The following is an 18,911-nucleotide window of genomic DNA, read 5'->3' as shown; positions in this document are numbered from 1 at the left end:
TGGAATTCAACTGGTAGCATATACTTCCACTGGTAGCATGGGCTTGCTCTGGTAGCATGGAATTCCACTGGTAGCATAGACTTCCACTGGTAGCATGGGCTTGCACTGGTAGCATGGGCTTGCACTGGTAGCATGGGCTTGCACTGGTAGCATGGAATTCCACTGGTAGCATGGATTTGCACTGGTAGCATGGGCTTGCACTGGTAGCATGGGCTTGCACTGGTAGCATGGGCTTGCACTGGTAGCATGGGCTTGCACTGGTAGCATGGGCTTGCACTGGTAGTATGGGCTTCCACTGGTAGCATGAGCTTGCACTGGTAGCATGAGCTTGCACTGGTAGCATGGGCTTGCACTGGTAGCATGGGCTTGCACTGGTAGCATGGGCTTCCACTGGTAGCATGGGCTTGCTCTGGTAGCATGGAATTCCACTGGTAGCATGGGCTTGCTCTGGTAGCATGGAATTCCACTGGTAGCATGGGCTTCCACTGGTAGCATGGGCTTGCACTGGTAGCATGAGCTTGCACTGGTAGCATGGGCTTGCACTGGTAGCATGGGCGTGCACTGGTAGCATGGGCTTGGACTGGTAGCATGGGCTTGGACTGGTAGCATGGGCTTGGACTGGTAGCATGGGCTTGCACTGGTAGCATGGGCTTACACTGGTAGCATGGGCTTACACTGGTAGCATGGGCTTGCACTGGTAGCATGGGCTTGCACTGGTAGCATGGGCTTGCACTGGTAGCATGGGCTTGCACTGGTAGCGTGGGCTTGCACTGGTAGCATGGGCTTGCACTGGTAGCATGGGCTTGCACTGGTAGTATGGGCTTCCACTGGTAGCATGGGCTTGCACTGGTAGCATGAGCTTGCACTGGTAGCATGGGCTTGCACTGGTAGCATGGGCTTGCACTGGTAGCATGGGCTTCCACTGGTAGCATGGGCTTGCTCTGGTAGCATGGAATTCCACTGGTAGCATAGACTTCCACTGGTAGCATGGGCTTGCACTGATAACATGGGGCAGCAGCTGCATCCAGCTCTCTCTGCCACAGTGCACCATTTTTATTGCACCCTGAAGCAGGAGTAAAATGTCTCCAGGGTCACGGTGTGTCTCAGAGCACACACCTATCAGAAGGGCTGCTGGGAAACCTTTCCTCTTTTCGAAAGCTAGCATTTGCTGTGCATGCTGATAGCATCACAAACAACACAATATTAGTGTTTGCAGGTTTGAGTCTTCTGATGGAATTGCACTGTAGAGGGGCATGTCCTCCGGGCACCAATGTCAGCTGACGCGTGCTGCTAGCGGAACAAGTCCATCTATACCCAGATGTGACGTGTCAGTAGTTAGCCTCTTGTTGGACAGATGGAGGGGTTGTTATGAATGATTTGTAACTAGTTTATAAATGTTTACTAGTGTTCCATCAGATGTGCACTGGAACTCCCCTCTTTATTATTATAACGGCGTAGTGTATCCCTAGTACTTCTACCAGGGTCCACGCATTATTTACAGCTTAGCCAAGGGCACTTCAAGGAAGAGTTGGCCTATTCCGGTTTGTATATTGGCACATAAAAGGGCACTGGAACTCAGCTGAAGAGTGTCCTCTGCCAAGCTTCCCAGCCTGCTCTCCTGCCCCACAGGAATACACATGTATTGGCTCCTCTAGGACGGATTGCTTCGGATTCAGAAGGACTAGCTGCCATGGTCCACCCCCTCTCATAAGGAGTAAAGGGGCCGAAGTGGTTCTCCATTAGCAAAGGGCTTTCTCATAGCCTGGGATGTGCAATAAATAATCCACAAGTTTCTTGAAAAAGATGAGGCAAGACCAGTGCTTGATTTGTGCGGGTGTTTACCGATGCTCGGTACTGGCATCTTTTTCTGAACACTGTTCAAAAATGTATCCACCCCATGGTGGCACTGTGTGCATGTTTTGCTTAGAAGAATTCCTCAATGGTGATGTAGTATACTTTTTAAAAACTAGTCCGTACGTATGGCTGTCACTAGCATCTGGTAGCAGTGGTTCGAGCTGAGATGGCTCCAGGTGCATTCGACTCACGAAAAAATACCTTGGACCCCGGTGCTTCATTTTTTACAAATTAAGCGCTGAGCAAGACCCAGTATGCTTGTAGTTTAATCACATTGGGTTCCAGGTCTTTCAGGAGTTACATGACAGGCTTGGTCTTAAACTTTCTTGACCTTGTAATTTGGAAAAACATAGGCTGGTGCCTCTCAGGCCTTCATGGTGCATAGAATCTAGGTCCCCACAAGCTCGACTATTGGTCGCCCTCCCTCTCAAGCCCCCATAGCGATGACATACTTGTGCCCAGTGACTGTCCGGTCCTCACAGGTGATGACAGATGTAGAATCATGGATCCATGCACCGCCACGATGATGACAGACGCAGACAGGATGTGATGGGAGGTTGGAGACACAGAAAAGAAAAATGACATTGTAATTTCCACCTGAGCCTCGATAAGTCTCCGCTTGGGCTCCATGGGGTCCTGGGAGTGGTCCTTCCGAATCTCTTCCTCGACAAGCATCAACCTGAAAGACAACAGTGAGGAGAGATGAGTATGAGCCTTCGCCCCGCGTGCAGAGGCATGAAGAAACCGGATATCGATCAAACCTCTCCCAGGAATTCTTGTGGGACATCCAGGAAGTATCTAACATGTCTTATTTTCCTCCACATGAACCTTAAACAAGTCTTGATTAACCACTTTCTTGTTATTCTTCTGGTCAGAAGCATGGGTAGCTGTGAAAGCAGGACTCAGCCCTGACCTCAGTGGCCCTTCTTGTCAGAGCCATGGGAGGCAGTGAGGGAGCAATGTTGAAAATTTGACAAGAGTCCCAATTCAGAGGCCGAAATGAAACCTGTCCTATTTTAGTGATGGTACTACGAGTTATCTACTAACTTGACATGTCGACAAATCAACGGGAAAATACAAAGGTCCAATCAAATAAGTTTGATATTCAGTCTATATCAGTTCCACCTTATATCATCACGGACAACCATGGGTTGTGACAGATTCAGTACAGTGCTAACAGCAAGAATATAAATTAAAAATAAGACTTATAACAGTGTATGTTTGGTAACGTTATTATTTAAATTTTATTCCATATAAACAATATATAATTCACAATTCATATAAAAACATTTGTAATGTGCATTGCAATAAAAATAATTTTTTTCATGAATAAAAACAAAGAGAAGAATCACAAGGTCGACGCGGCGTTTCGGCTTTCTTTTGTACACCTTCTTCAGGACTGATTCTAGACAATTTAAAAATATTAAAAAACAAAGTTACCAAACAGTTTTGGCTAAAGGTTTATATTCCACACATGGACACATTTCATTTTATATTCTCAATCTGTCACACTGCAGTTCTTTGTCTTCAAAGTGAGAAGCAGTAACATTATTTAAGTACTATCACTTTTTTCTCTTTTTTTCATTATTCCATGTTTATACACCACTTGTTTGCCATCTATTTTACCTATCCTTTGGAACTAAATCCAATGCTTGACAACCCATAGTACCACTACTAAAAAAGAGGGGCATGACGGAACCTATCGTACATGCATACCTTATTAATCCAGATGGAGTTATAGCCCATGTGGAGAATGTTTTTTAGCGAAAGTCCTGAGTAGAATGGGACGATCAACTGGGCACAGACTACTATCATCAATCTGTAGGATGTGCTATCTCTAATTGAAGACATAAAATATATACCAGTGATTTTTACTTGTTGTTTTTACCCATCTGTTTATACTTGGTGGGCGACATTATTAATACGTACCTATTTATCAAAGGGGTACCTTTAATTTCCCTTTGGTCTCCTTTCCTGTTTGTTTTGTGTTAATCTGTAATAGGAAATAATACAGAGAGGGGTGTTTTCAATTACCGTTCCCCATATTTCTATATTCTAGGTATTCAGAACATAAACTGCTTTGTACCTGTATATGGAACTGCCGGGTTCAAGCTGCCAGAAAGAGCCACCGTTTGTATGGATGATCTTGGTCAATTTCTCCCTGTGGGGTTACAGTTGCTTTCATAATTCTAATTTCCAGAAACAATGTAAGGAAAACATTTTTTTGTGTCATGTTTTAATCGCAGCAGAATATCACTCACCCTAAGACCCTCGGGATCGGTCTGTAACTCACGGAGACCTCTTTCAATTAGATCTGCGTCTCGCAGTGGGACGATCAACGCACTTGGGGTTCGCCTCACAGGGTTGTCGCGCACTGTAGGAATGTTGGTTACATGAGTTTGTTTTCTATTTCATAATTTTATGCGTCCTATTTTCTATCTATTTACAGATTTTTTCTGCATTCTAAAACAATTAATTGTAAATTACTCTGCTAAAGGATATTATAAAAATTAGAATATATATGTTTCTGTGCATGTATTGTATGTGAATTATTCTATATAACTGTACTTGTCACCTTCTGTTCGCTGGCGATTTTTATAGACTGTCCTATGTGTGTTTTTTTGTTAAGTTAAATGTTTATTGAGATAAACGAATGGGACTATTCCTCGCGTTGCTCGGGATGTGCCCTTCCATTCTATAACCGAATTCTATTGCTCCTCCTTCGTCCTTTGAATTCTAGCGCTTCCTGATACTAGGCTGATTAATTGACTATCGCTACTATCGCTAGCGCTTCCTGATACTAGGCTGATTAATTAACTATCGCTACATGATATTCAAATCAATTTAACCCCCGATTACCCTTTTGTTCTTACCTTCGATACTTTTACGGCCTCCCTGCTCTTATCCTCTGGCAGCCTTACTTTGTCTCAGTCAACCAGCATTTAAAAATAGAATAACATGCTTCCGCGTTTTCTGTTTATATGCTACTTGTTTCGCGATAGGCCGCCATTAATCGCGCTTCCTGATTGGTTTGACCTCAGGCGATTCATTCCTATTGCGCCGGCCTTTTCGTTATCGCTACCCTATTGGTTATTCAAGCGACGCGTTTCTATGGCGATATTGCTCTCCTTAGTATCCCTATTACTTCTCAGGGTTTGTTTCTATTGGGCAGGTTTTTTCTTTCCCGCTACCGTATTGTTTGTTAACGTAACGCGTTGCTATGGTGATTTTGCTTATTCTATGTAGTTGTCCTATTGGTTTAAGCAGCGCATTGCTATGGTGATATTGCCATTCTCTCTCGCCGGATAATTACATTAAACAGTAAAGCGATTGAATTAAGTAAATCGTAGGGGTCCACCTCTATGTTGGCAGAATTGTGGATCCCATTCCCAGTAGTTGTTAGACAGCCGCGTTTCTCTGATGATACTAATGTTGTCTCTCAGGACCTATTCCTATTGAATAGAGGTGGACCCCTACGATTTACTTAATTCAATCGCTTTACTGTTTAATGTAATTATCCGGCGAGAGAGAATGGCAATATCGCCATAGCAATGCGCTGCTTAAACCAATAGGACAACTACATAGAATAAGCAAAATCACCATAGCAACGCGTTACGTTAACAACCAATAGGGTAGCGGGAAAGAAAAGACCTGCCCAATAGAAACAAACCCTGAGAAGTAATAGGGATACTAAGGAGAGCAATATCGCCATAGAAACGCGTCGCTTGAATAACCAATAGGGTAGCGATAACGAAAAGGCCGGCGAAATAGGAATGAATCGCCCGAGGTCAAACCAATCAGGAAGCGCGATTAATGGCAGCCTATCGCGAAACAAGTAGCATATAAACAGAAAACGCAGAAGCATGTTATTCTATTTTTAAATGCCGGTTGACTGAGACGAAGTAAGGCTGCCAGAGGTTAAGAGCAGGGAGGCCGTAAAAGTATCGAAGGTAAGAACAAAAGGGTAATCGGGGGTTAAATTGATTTGAATATCATGTAGCGATAGTTAATTAATCAGCCTAGTATCAGGAAGCGCTAGCGATAGTAGCGATAGTCAATTAATCAGCCTAGTATCAGGAAGCGCTAGAATTCAAAGGACGAAGGAGGAGCAATAGAATTCGGTTATAGAATGGAAGGGCACATCCCGAGCAACGCGAGGAATAGTCCCATTCGTTTATCTCAATAAACATTTAACTTAACAAAAAAACACACATAGGACAGTCTATAAAAATCGCCAGCGAACAGAAGGTGACAAGTACAGTTATATAGAATAATTCACATACAATACATGCACAGAAACATATATATTCTAATTTTTATAATATCCTTTAGCAGAGTAATTTACAATTAATTGTTGTGGAATGCAGAAAAAATCTGTAAATAGATAGAAAATAGGACGCATAAAATTATGAAATAGAAAACAAACTCATGTAACCAACATTCCTACAGTGCGCGACAACCCTGTGAGGCGAACCCCACGTGCGTTGATCGTCCCACTGCGAGACGCAGATCTAATTGAAAGAGGTCTCCGTGAGTTACAGACCGATCCCGAGGGTCTTAGGGTGAGTGATATTCTGCTGCGATTAAAACATGACACAAAAAATTTTTTTCCTTACATTGTTTCTGGAAATTAGAATTAAGAAAGCAACTGTAACCCCACAGGGAGAAATTGACCAAGATCATCCATACAAACGGTGGCTCTTTCTGGCAGCTTGAACCCGGCAGTACCATATACAGGTACAAAGCAGTTTATGTTCTGAATACCTAGAATATAGAAATATGGGGAACGGTAATTGAAAACACCCCTCTCTGTATTATTTCCTATTACAGATTAACACAAAACAAACAGGAAAGGAGACCAAAGGGAAATTAAAAGTACCCCTTTGATAAATAGGTACGTATTAATAATGTCGCCCACCGAGTATAAACAGATGGGTAAAAACAACAAGTAAAAATCACTGGTATATATTTTATGTCTTCATTTAGAGACAGCACATCCTACAGATTGATGATAGTAGTCTGTGCCCAGTTGATCGTCCCATTCTACTCAGGACTTTCGCTAAAAAACATTCTCCACATGGGCTATAACTCCATCTGGATTAATAAGGTATGCATGTACGATAGGTTCCGTCATGCCCCTCTTTTTTAGTAGTGGTACTATGGGTTGTCAAGCATTGGATTTAGTTCCAAAGGATAGGTAAAATAGATGGCAAACAAGTGGTGTATAAACATGGAATAATGAAAAAAAGAGAAAAAAGTGATAGTACTTAAATAATGTTACTGCTTCTCACTTTGAAGACAAAGAACTGCAGTGTGACAGATTGAGAAAATAAAATGAAATGTGTCCATGTGTGGAATATAAACCTTTAGCCAAAACTGTTTGGTAACTTTATGTTTTTTAATATTTTTAAATTGTCTAGAATCAGTCCTGAAAAAGGTGTACAAAAGAAAGCCGAATAGCCGCGTCGACCTTGTGACCTTCTCTTTGTTTTTATTCATGCAAAAAAAATTATTTTTATTGCAATGCACATTACAAATGTTTTTATAATGTTTATATATGAATTGTGAATTATATATTGTTTATGTGGAATAAAATTTAAATAATAACGTTACCAAACATACACTGTTATAAGTCTTATTTTTAATTTATATTCTTGCTGTTAGCACTGTACTGAATCTGTCACAACCCATGGTTGTCCGTGATGATATAAGGTGGAACTGATATAGACTGAATATCAAACTTATTTGATTGGACCTTTGTATTTTCCCGTTGATTTGTCGACATGTCAAGTTAGTAGATAACTCGTAGTACCATCACTAAAATAGGACAGGTTTCATTTTGGCCTCTGAATTGGGACTCTTGTCAAATTTTCAACATTGTTTTTTCCCCCCGGTCCCTTATAATACTGCGTGGGGTCCTCCTTCATTTTTCTCAGGCAGTGAGGGAGGACATCACTCCTGTGCCCTAATCTTGTAGAAAACTGAACTCACACCAAACCTCCGCGGACCCATCAGTCAGATGTATGAGTAGCTGTGAGCATAAACGCTCCACCTATACAAATCGCTTCAACATAGCAGGACTCCTTCCAGTCATAGCCCTGACAAGCAGTGAGGTTGGTATTCCCTTGTTCTATATTATCCTTCTGCAAAGCAGGATCTCCAGCTAATTGCTTGGACCTTCCTCTTGGGGGTGGGCGGAATTTGCGTAGGCGCGCTACGCAATGTCCGCGAAACGGTAAAAAAATCTCTGCGAGCACGCAAAAGTTGTACGAACATGCGGAATTGCTTGTTCCACCCGTTCGCAATGCTTTTTTCTGATTTGCGAACGCCGTTTGCGTGCTCGGGGGAAATATCTCACAAACACGCATTTTGAAAGTGCGAACAAGCAAAAAATTCTGCGAAGCCGCAGAATGTTTGGCGATTCTGCGTTCTACGCGGAATGCGAAATTACCCGAATTCCGCAAATGGAACGGAATTTACTGCCTACTTCCTGGGTGGACTTTCATGAAAATCTGTGGGCCCGATTCACAATGGTACACTTAGACCTGAAGTCTAAGTTTAGGCCTGAGGTCTAAGTTTAGACCTGAGATCTAAGTTTAGACCTGAAGTCTAAGTTTAGACCAGAGATCTAAGTTTAGACCTGAGGTCTAAGTTTACACCTGAGGTCTAAGTTTACACCTGAAGTCTAAGTTTACACCTGAAGTCTAAGTTTAGACCTGAGGTCTAAGTTTACACCTGAAGTCTAAGTTTAGACCTGAAGTCTAAGTTTAGACCTGAAGTAGTTTAGACCAGAAGTCTAAGTTTAGACCTGAGGTCTAAGTTTAGACCTGAGGTCTAATTTTAGACCAGAAGTCTCAGTTTAGACCTGAGGTCTAAGTTTAGACCTGAAGTCTAAGTTTAGACCTGAAGTCTAAGTTTAGACCTGAAGTAGTTTAGACCAGAAGTCTAAGTTTAGACCTGAGGTCTAAGTTTAGACCTGAGGTCTAATTTTAGACCAGAAGTCTCAGTTTAGACCTGAGGTCTAAGTTTAGACCTGAAGTAGTTTAGACCAGAAGTCTAAGTTTAGACCTGAGGTCTAATTTTAGATCAGAAGTCTCAGTTTAGACCTGAGGTCTAAGTTTAGACCTGAGGTCTAATTTTAGACCTGAGGTCTAATTTTAGACCTGAGGTCTAAGTTTAGACCTGAGGTCTAAGTTTAGACCTGAAGTAGTTTAGACCAGTAGTCTAAGTTTAGACCAGAAGTCTAACTTTACTATTTCGAAAGTTAGTCTTTAGGTCTAAACTTAGACGTCAGTTCTAACGTAGACTTCAGGTCTAAACTTTAGACTTTTGGTCTAAGTTTTCCTTTGTGAATCGGGCCATGTGAGCATATTTCTTTCTCCAGTACAAGAACTTCTGAAAAACTCACATCAATCCTAATCCTCCAGCACCACTGATTGCTGGCGGCCGAGAGAGATGGGCTTGAGCTCTTCCTTCTGTGCTTGGAAAGTCTGTCAAGAATGAGGACCTGCGAGCATCCTTCCTCCTCCCTTTGGAAGAACAAAGCAGACCTGCGTCTTGTCACACGCATGTAACACGTAGACCCTGAAGGATGCGGCTTCACTTCTTCTGCTGCTAGGATGTTGATCCCTATCGCGTTGAGAAATTGCGGGGAGCGCCGAACACCAATTGGTTTCTTCTGTTCCCAGTCAAAGTTGGAGTGCCATTCCTAGAGGAACTGTGGAAGGCTGTGCAATCCTTCACCAAAGTGAAGACATGGAAAGCTGGAGCATGAGCACATAAAACATCTACATACAACTAAAGTAATCACAGACAGTATTGTGAGGTCTTTTGGCTCAAAGATTGATACTGGGTAAAAAATGAAAAATAAGTCAAGAGTTTTTTATTGTTGTTTCAAGAGCCCTTCAGAGGCCAAACCCGCGTTTCACAACAACATGTGGCTACAGCAGGGCCAAAAGATATATACTTCTCAAGATAAGTACTTCAATACAATTCAGCGATCTTTAACACATTTCACGATAAGAGAAAGAAAATACAATAGTCTTGATCTAAATCCTAAGTATAAGGAACGGATCAAATTCTGCCTGCCTCTACTCCCCCCGGTCAACACTCAATGCCGCTTTCTCTGAATTTCCTTTTTCTAAGGACCTTCTTGTCTCGCTCCTCGCGTGTAAACTGCACACAGATCTGAGTGGAAAGTGTGAGACCTGACTAGCCGCCCTGCTGAAACTCCCTGAGCCAGCTGTCTGCCTGCTTGAAGAACAGCCCGTCTATCAAGTGCATATAGCTCTGCTTCCAGAAGTCCAAGGGCTAACTATCAGGTGTTCCTGAGACATCTGAAACCTCACACCAACAGTACCAGGAAATTCACCATGAGCAGGAGTATGAGCAAGAACGCTGTTCTTCACTTGGCACACCTGCTTGAAATTAGCCGGGGGCAAGGGTCATCCAGTAAGGTCTGGAAAGAAAGCTATGATCCTGCTGGACCCAATAGCTTTCCTCCACACCCCATACTTTATCCAGCAAAACTTGTCTCTAGCAAAGGTGCAGAGATGGTGGTTACCAAAGGCGATGACGGCAGTAACGTAGAGGGAGTTGTCGAGAGTAACAAAACATGAGCACCCGCCAAAGGCGCCATGGGACTGCACCACAGCCTACATCTCAAGCCCGCAGGAGATGGCCAGGCTCTACACACCATTCTTGAGATGGTGTCATTCACAGCGATCAGCCTGGAGGAAATGTATGAAAGGAGGGATGGGACACTGGATGGAGTGCTCAAGACACATGGTGACCCACCAATGCACATTAACATCCAAAGAGCCAGGGTTGGGAGCAGCCCGCTGCGTCTTCACAAGTCCAATGTGAGGATATTCCATGTTTCCAGAGGGCATGAGGTGAAAACACAGACCAAAGTCTCCTGGTTGCCATAAAATGGAAATAAAAGAGCCATGAGAAGGCATCTGCGTGCAGATATAACACATATCCCCCGTCAACGACTGGAGCAGTGAAGTCAGATTTCCAGGAGATGTTCTACAGGCACAGATGGCCCATCTATTCACTTTGCCCAAATCCTGCCCCAGCCCCTCTCCCTCTCTCACCCCCACCCTCCACCAAGTCCCAAAGAGAAAGTAATTTTCGGAGTATTTACCATTTCTAACCTGTTAATGATGCTTTTGATCTGCGTGTCCTTCTCGGCCTGCTGCTGTCGGAGCCGCTTCTCGCTTTGCTCCAGGCGCATCTGATACTGGAAGAGCATCTTATTGGTTTGCTCCTCCTGGGACATCAAGCGCCGCTCATACTCCTCCAGCTTCCGGGTGGATTTGACGAGTCGGTCCTTCAGGGAGTGAATCTCCTCCTCATACTCCTTTACCTGAGCAGGAGAAGAGGTGGACGGTGTTAGCACTAGAGACGCAAGCTGGCGGCAAGAGCGATGCATGTGGGATACAAGTACAACTCAAAGCTAATGTCATCTGTGGAACAATGACAACGTTGAGTGAAAAGGGAAGATAACCACACTGCGACTGGATCACTCTTGGAGCAGAAACACAGACAAGACAACCAGTAACCGTGTAGACGGATGGCAAAGAGACCCAAGAAATGAAGGCTCATCCACATGGCAGACACATGGACAAGGATGCCAGTAACCTTCGAGAGGGACAGGGCAGAGGCTAGAGACATGAAGGATCATCCACATGGCAGACACATAGACAAGGATGCCAGTAACCTTCGAGAGGGACAGGGCAGAGGCTGGAGACATGAAGGCTCATCCACATGGCAGACACATAGACAGGGATGCCAGTAACCTTCGAGAGGGACAGGGCAGAGGCTAGAGACATGAAGGATCATCCACATGGCAGACACATAGACAAGGATGCCAGTAACCTTCGAGAGGGACAGGGCAGAGGCTAGAGACATGAAGGATCATCCACATGGCAGACACATAGACAGGGATGCCAGTAACCTTCGAGAGGGACAGGGCAGAGGCTAGAGACATGAAGGATCATCCACATGGCAGACACATAGACAGGGATGCCAGTAACCTTCGAGAGGGACAGGGAAGAGGCTGGAGACATGAAGGATCATCCACATGGCAGACACATAGACAGGGATGCCAGTAACCTTCGAGAGGGACAGGGCAGAGGCTGGAGACATGAAGGCTCATCCACATGGCAGACACATAGACAGGGATGCCAGTAACCTTCGAGAGGGACAGGGCAGAGGCTAGAGACATGAAGGATCATCCACATGGCAGACACATAGACAAGGATGCCAGTAACCTTCGAGAGGGACAGGGCAGAGGCTGGACACATGAAGGCTCATCCACATGGCAGACACATAGACAAGGATTCCAGTAACCTTCGAGAGGGACTGGGCAGACAGGGATGCCAGTAACCTTCGAGAGGGACAGGGCAGAGGCTAGAGACATGAAGGCTCATCCACATGGCAGACACATAGACAGGGATGCCAGTAACCTTCTAGAGGGACAGGGCAGAGGCTGGAGACATGAAGGCTCATCCACATGGCAGACACATAGACAAGGATGCCAGTAACATTCGAGAGGGACAGGGCAGAGGCTAGAGACATGAAGGCTCATCCACATGGCAGACAGATAGACAGGGATGCCAGTAACCTTCGAGAGGGACAGGGCAGAGGCTGGAAACATGAAGGCTCATCCACATGGCAGACACATAGACAAGGATGCCAGTAACATTCGAGAGGGACAGGGCAGAGGCTGGAGACATGAAGGATCATCCACATGGCAGACACATAGACAAGGATGCCAGTAACCTTAGAGAGGGACAGGGCAGAGGCTAGAGACATGAAGGCTCATCCATGGGGCAGGAACATAGACAAGGATGCCAGTAACCTTCGAGAGAGAAAGGGCAGAGGCTAGAGACATGAAGGCTAATCCACATGGCAGACACATAGACAGGGATGCCAGTAACCTTCGAGAGGGACAGGGCAGAGGCTGGAGACATGAAGGCTCATCCACATGGCAGAGACAGGGATGCCAGTAACCTTCGAGAGGGACAGGGCAGAGGCTAGAGACATGAAGGCTCATCCACATGGCAGACACATAGACAGGGATGCCAGTAACCTTCGAGAGGGACAGGGCAGAGGCTAGAGACATGAAGGCTCATCCACATGGCAGACACAGAGACAGGGATGCCAGTAACCTTCGAGAGGGACAGGGCAGAGGCTAGAGACATGAAGGCTCATCCACATGGCAGACACATAGACAGGGATGCCAGTAACCTTCGAGAGGGACAGGGCAGAGGCTAGAGACATGAAGGCTCATCCACATGGCAGAAACAAAGACAAGGATGCCAGTAACCTTCGAGAGGGACAGGGCAGAGGCTGGAGACATGAAGGCTCATCCACATGGCAGACACATAGACAGGGATGCCAGTAACCTTCGAGAGGGACAGGACAGAGGCTAGCGACATGAAGGCTCATCCACATGGCAGACACATAGACAGGGATGCCAGTAACCTTCGAGAGGGACAGGGCAGAGGCTGGAGACATGAAGGCTCATCCACATGGCAGAAACATAAACAGGGATGCCAGTAACCTTCGAGAGGGACAGGGCAGAGGCTGGAGACATGAAGGCTCATCCACATGGCAGACACATAGACAGGGATTCCAGTAACCTTCGAGAGGGACAGGGCAGAGGCTAGAGACATGAAGGATCATCCACATGGCAGAAACATAGACAGGGATGCCAGTAACCTTCAAGAGGGACAGGGCAGAGGCTAGAGACATGAAGGCTCATCCACATGGCAGAAACATAGACAGGGATGCCAGTAACCTTCGAGAGGGAGAGGGCAGAGGCTAGAGACATGAAGGATCATCCACATGGCAGACACATAGACAAGGATGCTAGTAACCTTCGAGAGGGACAGGGCAGAGGCTAGAGACATGAAAGCTCATCCACATGGCAGACACATAGACAGGGATGCTAGTAACCTTCGAGAGGGACAGGGCAGAGGCTGGAGACATGAAGGCTCATCCACATGGCAGACACATAGACAGGGATGCCAGTAACCTTCGAGAGGGACGGGGCAGAGGCTGGAGACATGAAGGCTCATCCACATGGCAGACACATAGACAAGGATGCCAGTAACCTTCGAGAGGGACAGGGCACAGGCTAGAGACATGAAGGCTCATCCACATGGCAGACACATAGACAAGGATGCCAGTAACCTTCGAGAGGGACAGGGCACAGGCTAGAGACATGAAGGATCATCCACATGGCAGACACATAGACAGGGATGCCAGTAACCTTCGAGAGGGACAGGGCAGAGGCTGGAGACATGAAGGATCATCCACATGGCAGACACATAGACAAGGATGCCAGTAACCTTCGAGAGGGACAGGGCAGAGGCTGGAGACATGAAGGATCATCCACATGGCAGACACATAGACAAGGATGCCAGTAACCTTAGAGAGGGACAGGGCAGAGGCTAGAGACATGAAGGCTCATCCATGGGGCAGGAACATAGACAAGGATGCCAGTAACCTTCGAGAGAGAAAGGGCAGAGGCTAGAGACATGAAGGCTAATCCACATGGCAGACACATAGACAGGGATGCCAGTAACCTTCGAGAGGGACAGGGCAGAGGCTGGAGACATGAAGGCTCATCCACATGGCAGACACAGAGACAGGGATGCCAGTAACCTTCGAGAGGGACAGGGCAGAGGCTAGAGACATGAAGGCTCATCCACATGGCAGACACATAGACAGGGATGCCAGTAACCTTCAAAACGGACAGAGCAGAGGCTGGAGACATGAAGGCTCATCCACATGGCAGACACAGAGACAGGGATGCCAGTAACCTTCGAGAGGGACAGGGCAGAGGCTAGAGACATGAAGGCTCATCCACATGGCAGACACATAGACAGGGATGCCAGTAACCTTCGAGAGGGACAGGACAGAGGCTAGCGACATGAAGGCTCATCCACATGGCAGACACATAGACAGGGATGCTAGTAACCTTCGAGAGGGACAGGGCAGAGGCTAGAGACATGAAGGCTCATCCACATGGCAAACACATAGACAAGGATGCCAGTAACCTTCGAAAGGGACAGGGCAGAGGCTGGAGACATGAAGGCTCATCCACATGGCAAACACATAGACAAGGATGCCAGTAACCTTCGAGAGGGACAGGGCAGAGGCTGGAGACATGAAGGCTCATCCACATGGCAGACACATAGACAAGGATGCCAGTAACCTTCGAGAGGGACAGGGCAGAGGCTAGAGACATGAAGGCTCATCCACATGGCAGAAACATAGACAGGGATGCCAGTAACCTTCGAGAGGGACAGGGCAGAGGCTAGAGACATGAAGGCTCATCCACATGGCAGACACATAGACAGGGATGCCAGTAACCTTCGAGAGGGACAGGGCAGAGGCTAGAGACATGAAGGCTCATCCACATGGCAGACACATAGACAGGGATGCCAGTAACCTTCGAGAGGGACAGGGCAGAGGCTGGAGACATGAAGGCTCATCCACGGGGCAGGAACGTAGACAGGGATGCCAGTAACCTTCGAGAGGGACAGGGCAGAGGCTAGAGACATGAAGGCTCATCCACATGGCAGAAACATAGACAGGGATGCCAGTAACCTTCGAGAGGGACAGGGCAGAGGCTAGAGACATGAAGGCTCATCCACATGGCAGACACATAGACAGGGATGCCAGTAACCTTCGAGAGGGACAGGGCAGAGGCTAGAGACATGAAGGCTCATCCACATGGCAGACACATAGACAGGGATGCCAGTAACCTTCGAGAGGGACAGGGCAGAGGCTGGAGACATGAAGGCTCATCCACGGGGCAGGAACATAGACAGGGATGCCAGTAACCTTCGAGAGGGACAGGGCAGAGGCTAGAGACATGAAGGCTCATCCACATGGCAGACACATAGACAGGGATGCCAGTAACCTTCGAGAGGGACAGGGCAGAGGCTGGAGACATGAAGGCTCATCCACATGGCAGACACATAGACAGGGATGCCAGTAACCTTCGAGAGGGACAGGGCAGAGGCTGGAGACATGAAGGATCATCCACGGGGCAGGAACATAGACAGGGATGCCAGTAACCTTCGAGAGGGACAGGGCAGAGGCTGGAGACATGAAGGCTCATCCACATGGCAGACACATAGACAGGGATGCCAGTAACCTTCGAGAGGGACAGGTCAGAGGCTAAAGACATGAAGGCTCATCCACATGGCAGAAACATAGACAGGGATGCCAGTAACCTTCGAGAGGGACAGGGCAGAGGCTAGAGACATGAAGGATCATCCACATGGCAGACACATAGACAAGGATGCCAGCAACCTTCGAGAGGGACAGGGCAGAGGCTGGAGACATGAAGGCTCATCCACATGGCAGACACAGGGATGCCAGTAACCTTCGAGAGGGACAGGGCAGAGGCTGGAGACATGAAGGCTCATCCACGGGGCAGGAACATAGACAGGGATGCCAGTAACCTTCGAGAGGGACAGGGCAGAGGCTGGAGACATGAAGGCTCATCCACATGGCAGACACATAGACAGGGATGCCAGTAACCTTCGAGAGGGACAGGGCAGAGGCTAGAGACATGAAGGCTCATCCACATGGCAGACACATAGACAGGGATGCTAGTAACCTTCGAGAGGGACAGGGCAGAGGCTAGAGACATGAAGGCTCATCCACGGGGCAGACACATAGACAGGGATGCCAGTAACCTTCGAGAGGGACAGGGCAGAGGCTAGAGACATGAAGGCTCATCCACGGGGCAGACACATAGACAGGGATGCCAGTAACCTTCGAGAGGGACAGGGCAGAGGCTGGAGACATGAAGGCTCATCCACATGGCAGACACAGGGATGCCAGTAACCTTCGAGAGGGACAGGGCAGAGGCTAGAGACATGAAGGCTCATCCACATGGCAGACACATAGACAGGGATGCCAGTAACCTTCGAGAGGGACAGGGCAGAGGCTGGAGACATGAAGGCTCATCCACATGGCAGACACATAGACAAGGATGCCAGTAACATTCGAGAGGGACAGGGCAGAGGCTGGAGACATGAAGGCTCATCCACATGGCAGACACATAGACAGGGATGCCAGTAACCTTCGAGAGGGACAGGGCAGAGGCTGGAGACATGAAGGCTCATCCACATGGCAGACACATAGACAGGGATGCCAGTAACCTTCGAGAGGGACAGGGCAGAGGCTGGAGACATGAAGGCTCATCCACATGGCAGACACAGAGACAGGGATGCCAGTAACCTTCGAGAGGGACAGGGCAGAGGCTGGAGACATGAAGGCTCATCCACATGGTAGACACATAGACAAGGATGCCAGTAACCTTCGAGAGGGACAGGGCAGAGGCTAGAGACATGAAGGCTCATCCACATGGCAGACACATAGACAGGGATGCTAGTAACCTTCGAGAGGGACAGGGCAGAGGCTGGAGACATGAAGGCTCATCCACATGGCAGACACAGGGATGCCAGTAACCTTCGAGAGGTACAGGGCAGAGGCTAGAGACATGAAGGCTCATCCACATGGCAGACACATAGACAGGGATGCCAGTAACCTTCGAGAGGGACAGGGCAGAGGCTGGAGACATGAAGGCTCATCCACATGGCAGACACATAGACAAGGATGCCAGTAACATTCGAGAGGGACATGGCAGAGGCTGGAGACATGAAGGATCATCCACATGGCAGACACATAGACAGGGATGCCAGTAACCTTCGAGAGGGACAGGGCAGAGGCTGGAGACATGAAGGCTCATCCACATGGCAGACACATAGACAAGGATGCCAGTAACCTTCAAAAGGGACAGGGCAGAGGCTGGAGACATGAAGGATCATCCACATGGCAGACACATAGACAGGGATGCCAGTAACCTTCGAGAGGGACAGGGCAGAGGCTAGAGACATGAAGGATCATCCACATGGCAGACACATAGACAGGGATGCCAGTAACCTTCTAGAGGGACAGGGCAGAGGCTGGAGACATGAAGGCTCATCCACATGGCAGACACATAGACAAGGATGCCAGTAACCTTCGAGAGGGACAGGGCAGAGGCTAGAGACATGAAGGCTCATCCACGGGGCAGGAACATAGACAGGGATGCCAGTAACCTTCGAGAGGGACAGGGCAGAGGCTGGAGACATGAAGGCTCATCCACGGGGCAGGAACATAGACAGGGATGCCAGTAACCTTCGAGAGGGACAGGGCAGAGGCTGGAGACATGAAGGCTCATCCACGGGGCAGGAACATAGACAGGGATGCCAGTAACCTTCGGGAGGGACAAGGCAGAGGCTAGAGACATGAAGGATCATCCACGGGGCAGGAACATAGACAAGGATGCCAGTAACCTTCGAGAGGGACAGGGCAGAGGCTGGAGACATGAAGGCTCATCCACATGGCAGACACATAGACAGGGATGCCAGTAACCTTCTAGAGGGACAGGGCAGAGGCTGGAGACATGAAGGCTCATCCACATGGCAGACACATAGACAAGGATGCCAGTAACCTTCGAGAGGGACAGGGCACAGGCTAGAGACATGAAGGCTCATCCACATGGCAGACACATAGACAAGGATGCCAGTAACCTTCGAGAGGGACAGGGCAGAGGCTAGAGACATGAAGGATCATCCACATGGCAGACACATAGACAGGGATGCCAGTAACCTTCGAGAGGGACAGGGCAGAGGCTAGAGACATGAAGGCTCATCCACATGGAAGACACATAGACAAGGATGCCAGTAACCTTCGAGAGGGACAGGGCAGAGGCTAGAGACATGAAGGCTCATCCATGGGGCAGGAACATAGACAGGGATGCCAGTAACCTTCGAGAGGGACAGGGCAGAGGCTAGAGACATGAAGGCTCATCCACATGGCAGACACATAGACAGGGATGCCAGTAACCTTCGGGAGGGACAAGGCAGAGGCTAGAGACATGAAGGATCATCCACGGGGCAGGAACATAGACAAGGATGCCAGTAACCTTCGAGAGGGACAGGGCAGAGGCTAGAGACATGAAGGCTCATCCACATGGC

At 47.6% G+C, this 18,911-nt stretch overlaps 1 protein-coding gene across 5 annotated transcripts in view; it reads right to left on the bottom strand.

The window, feature by feature from the left end:
* SYNGAP1 (synaptic Ras GTPase activating protein 1) overlaps window positions 1-18,911 on the bottom strand; it is a 313,184-nt gene that overhangs the window by 42,980 nt on the left and 251,293 nt on the right. For 2 of the 5 annotated variants that reach the window (XM_086949105.1, XM_086949106.1), the window contains exons 9-10: window positions 11,013-11,224; window positions 2,307-2,533 (exon numbers count right to left, since the gene is read on the bottom strand). In XM_086949105.1, the coding sequence (XP_086805231.1) occupies window positions 2,307-2,533; window positions 11,013-11,224 (439 nt within the window). Of the gene's footprint in view, window positions 1-2,306; window positions 2,534-11,002; window positions 11,225-18,911 lie in introns of all 5 variants that reach the window. The other 3 variants (XM_086949107.1, XM_086949109.1, XM_086949108.1) reach the window with 3 other exon arrangements.

Source organism: Lissotriton vulgaris, unplaced genomic scaffold (genome assembly GCF_964263255.1).
Source record: "Lissotriton vulgaris unplaced genomic scaffold, aLisVul1.2 SCAFFOLD_1288, whole genome shotgun sequence".
In the NCBI taxonomy this organism is placed as follows: Eukaryota; Metazoa; Chordata; class Amphibia; order Caudata; family Salamandridae; genus Lissotriton; species Lissotriton vulgaris.
The sequence above is the reverse complement of the archived record's forward strand: the minus strand, read 5'-3'. Positions and strand labels throughout refer to the sequence as shown.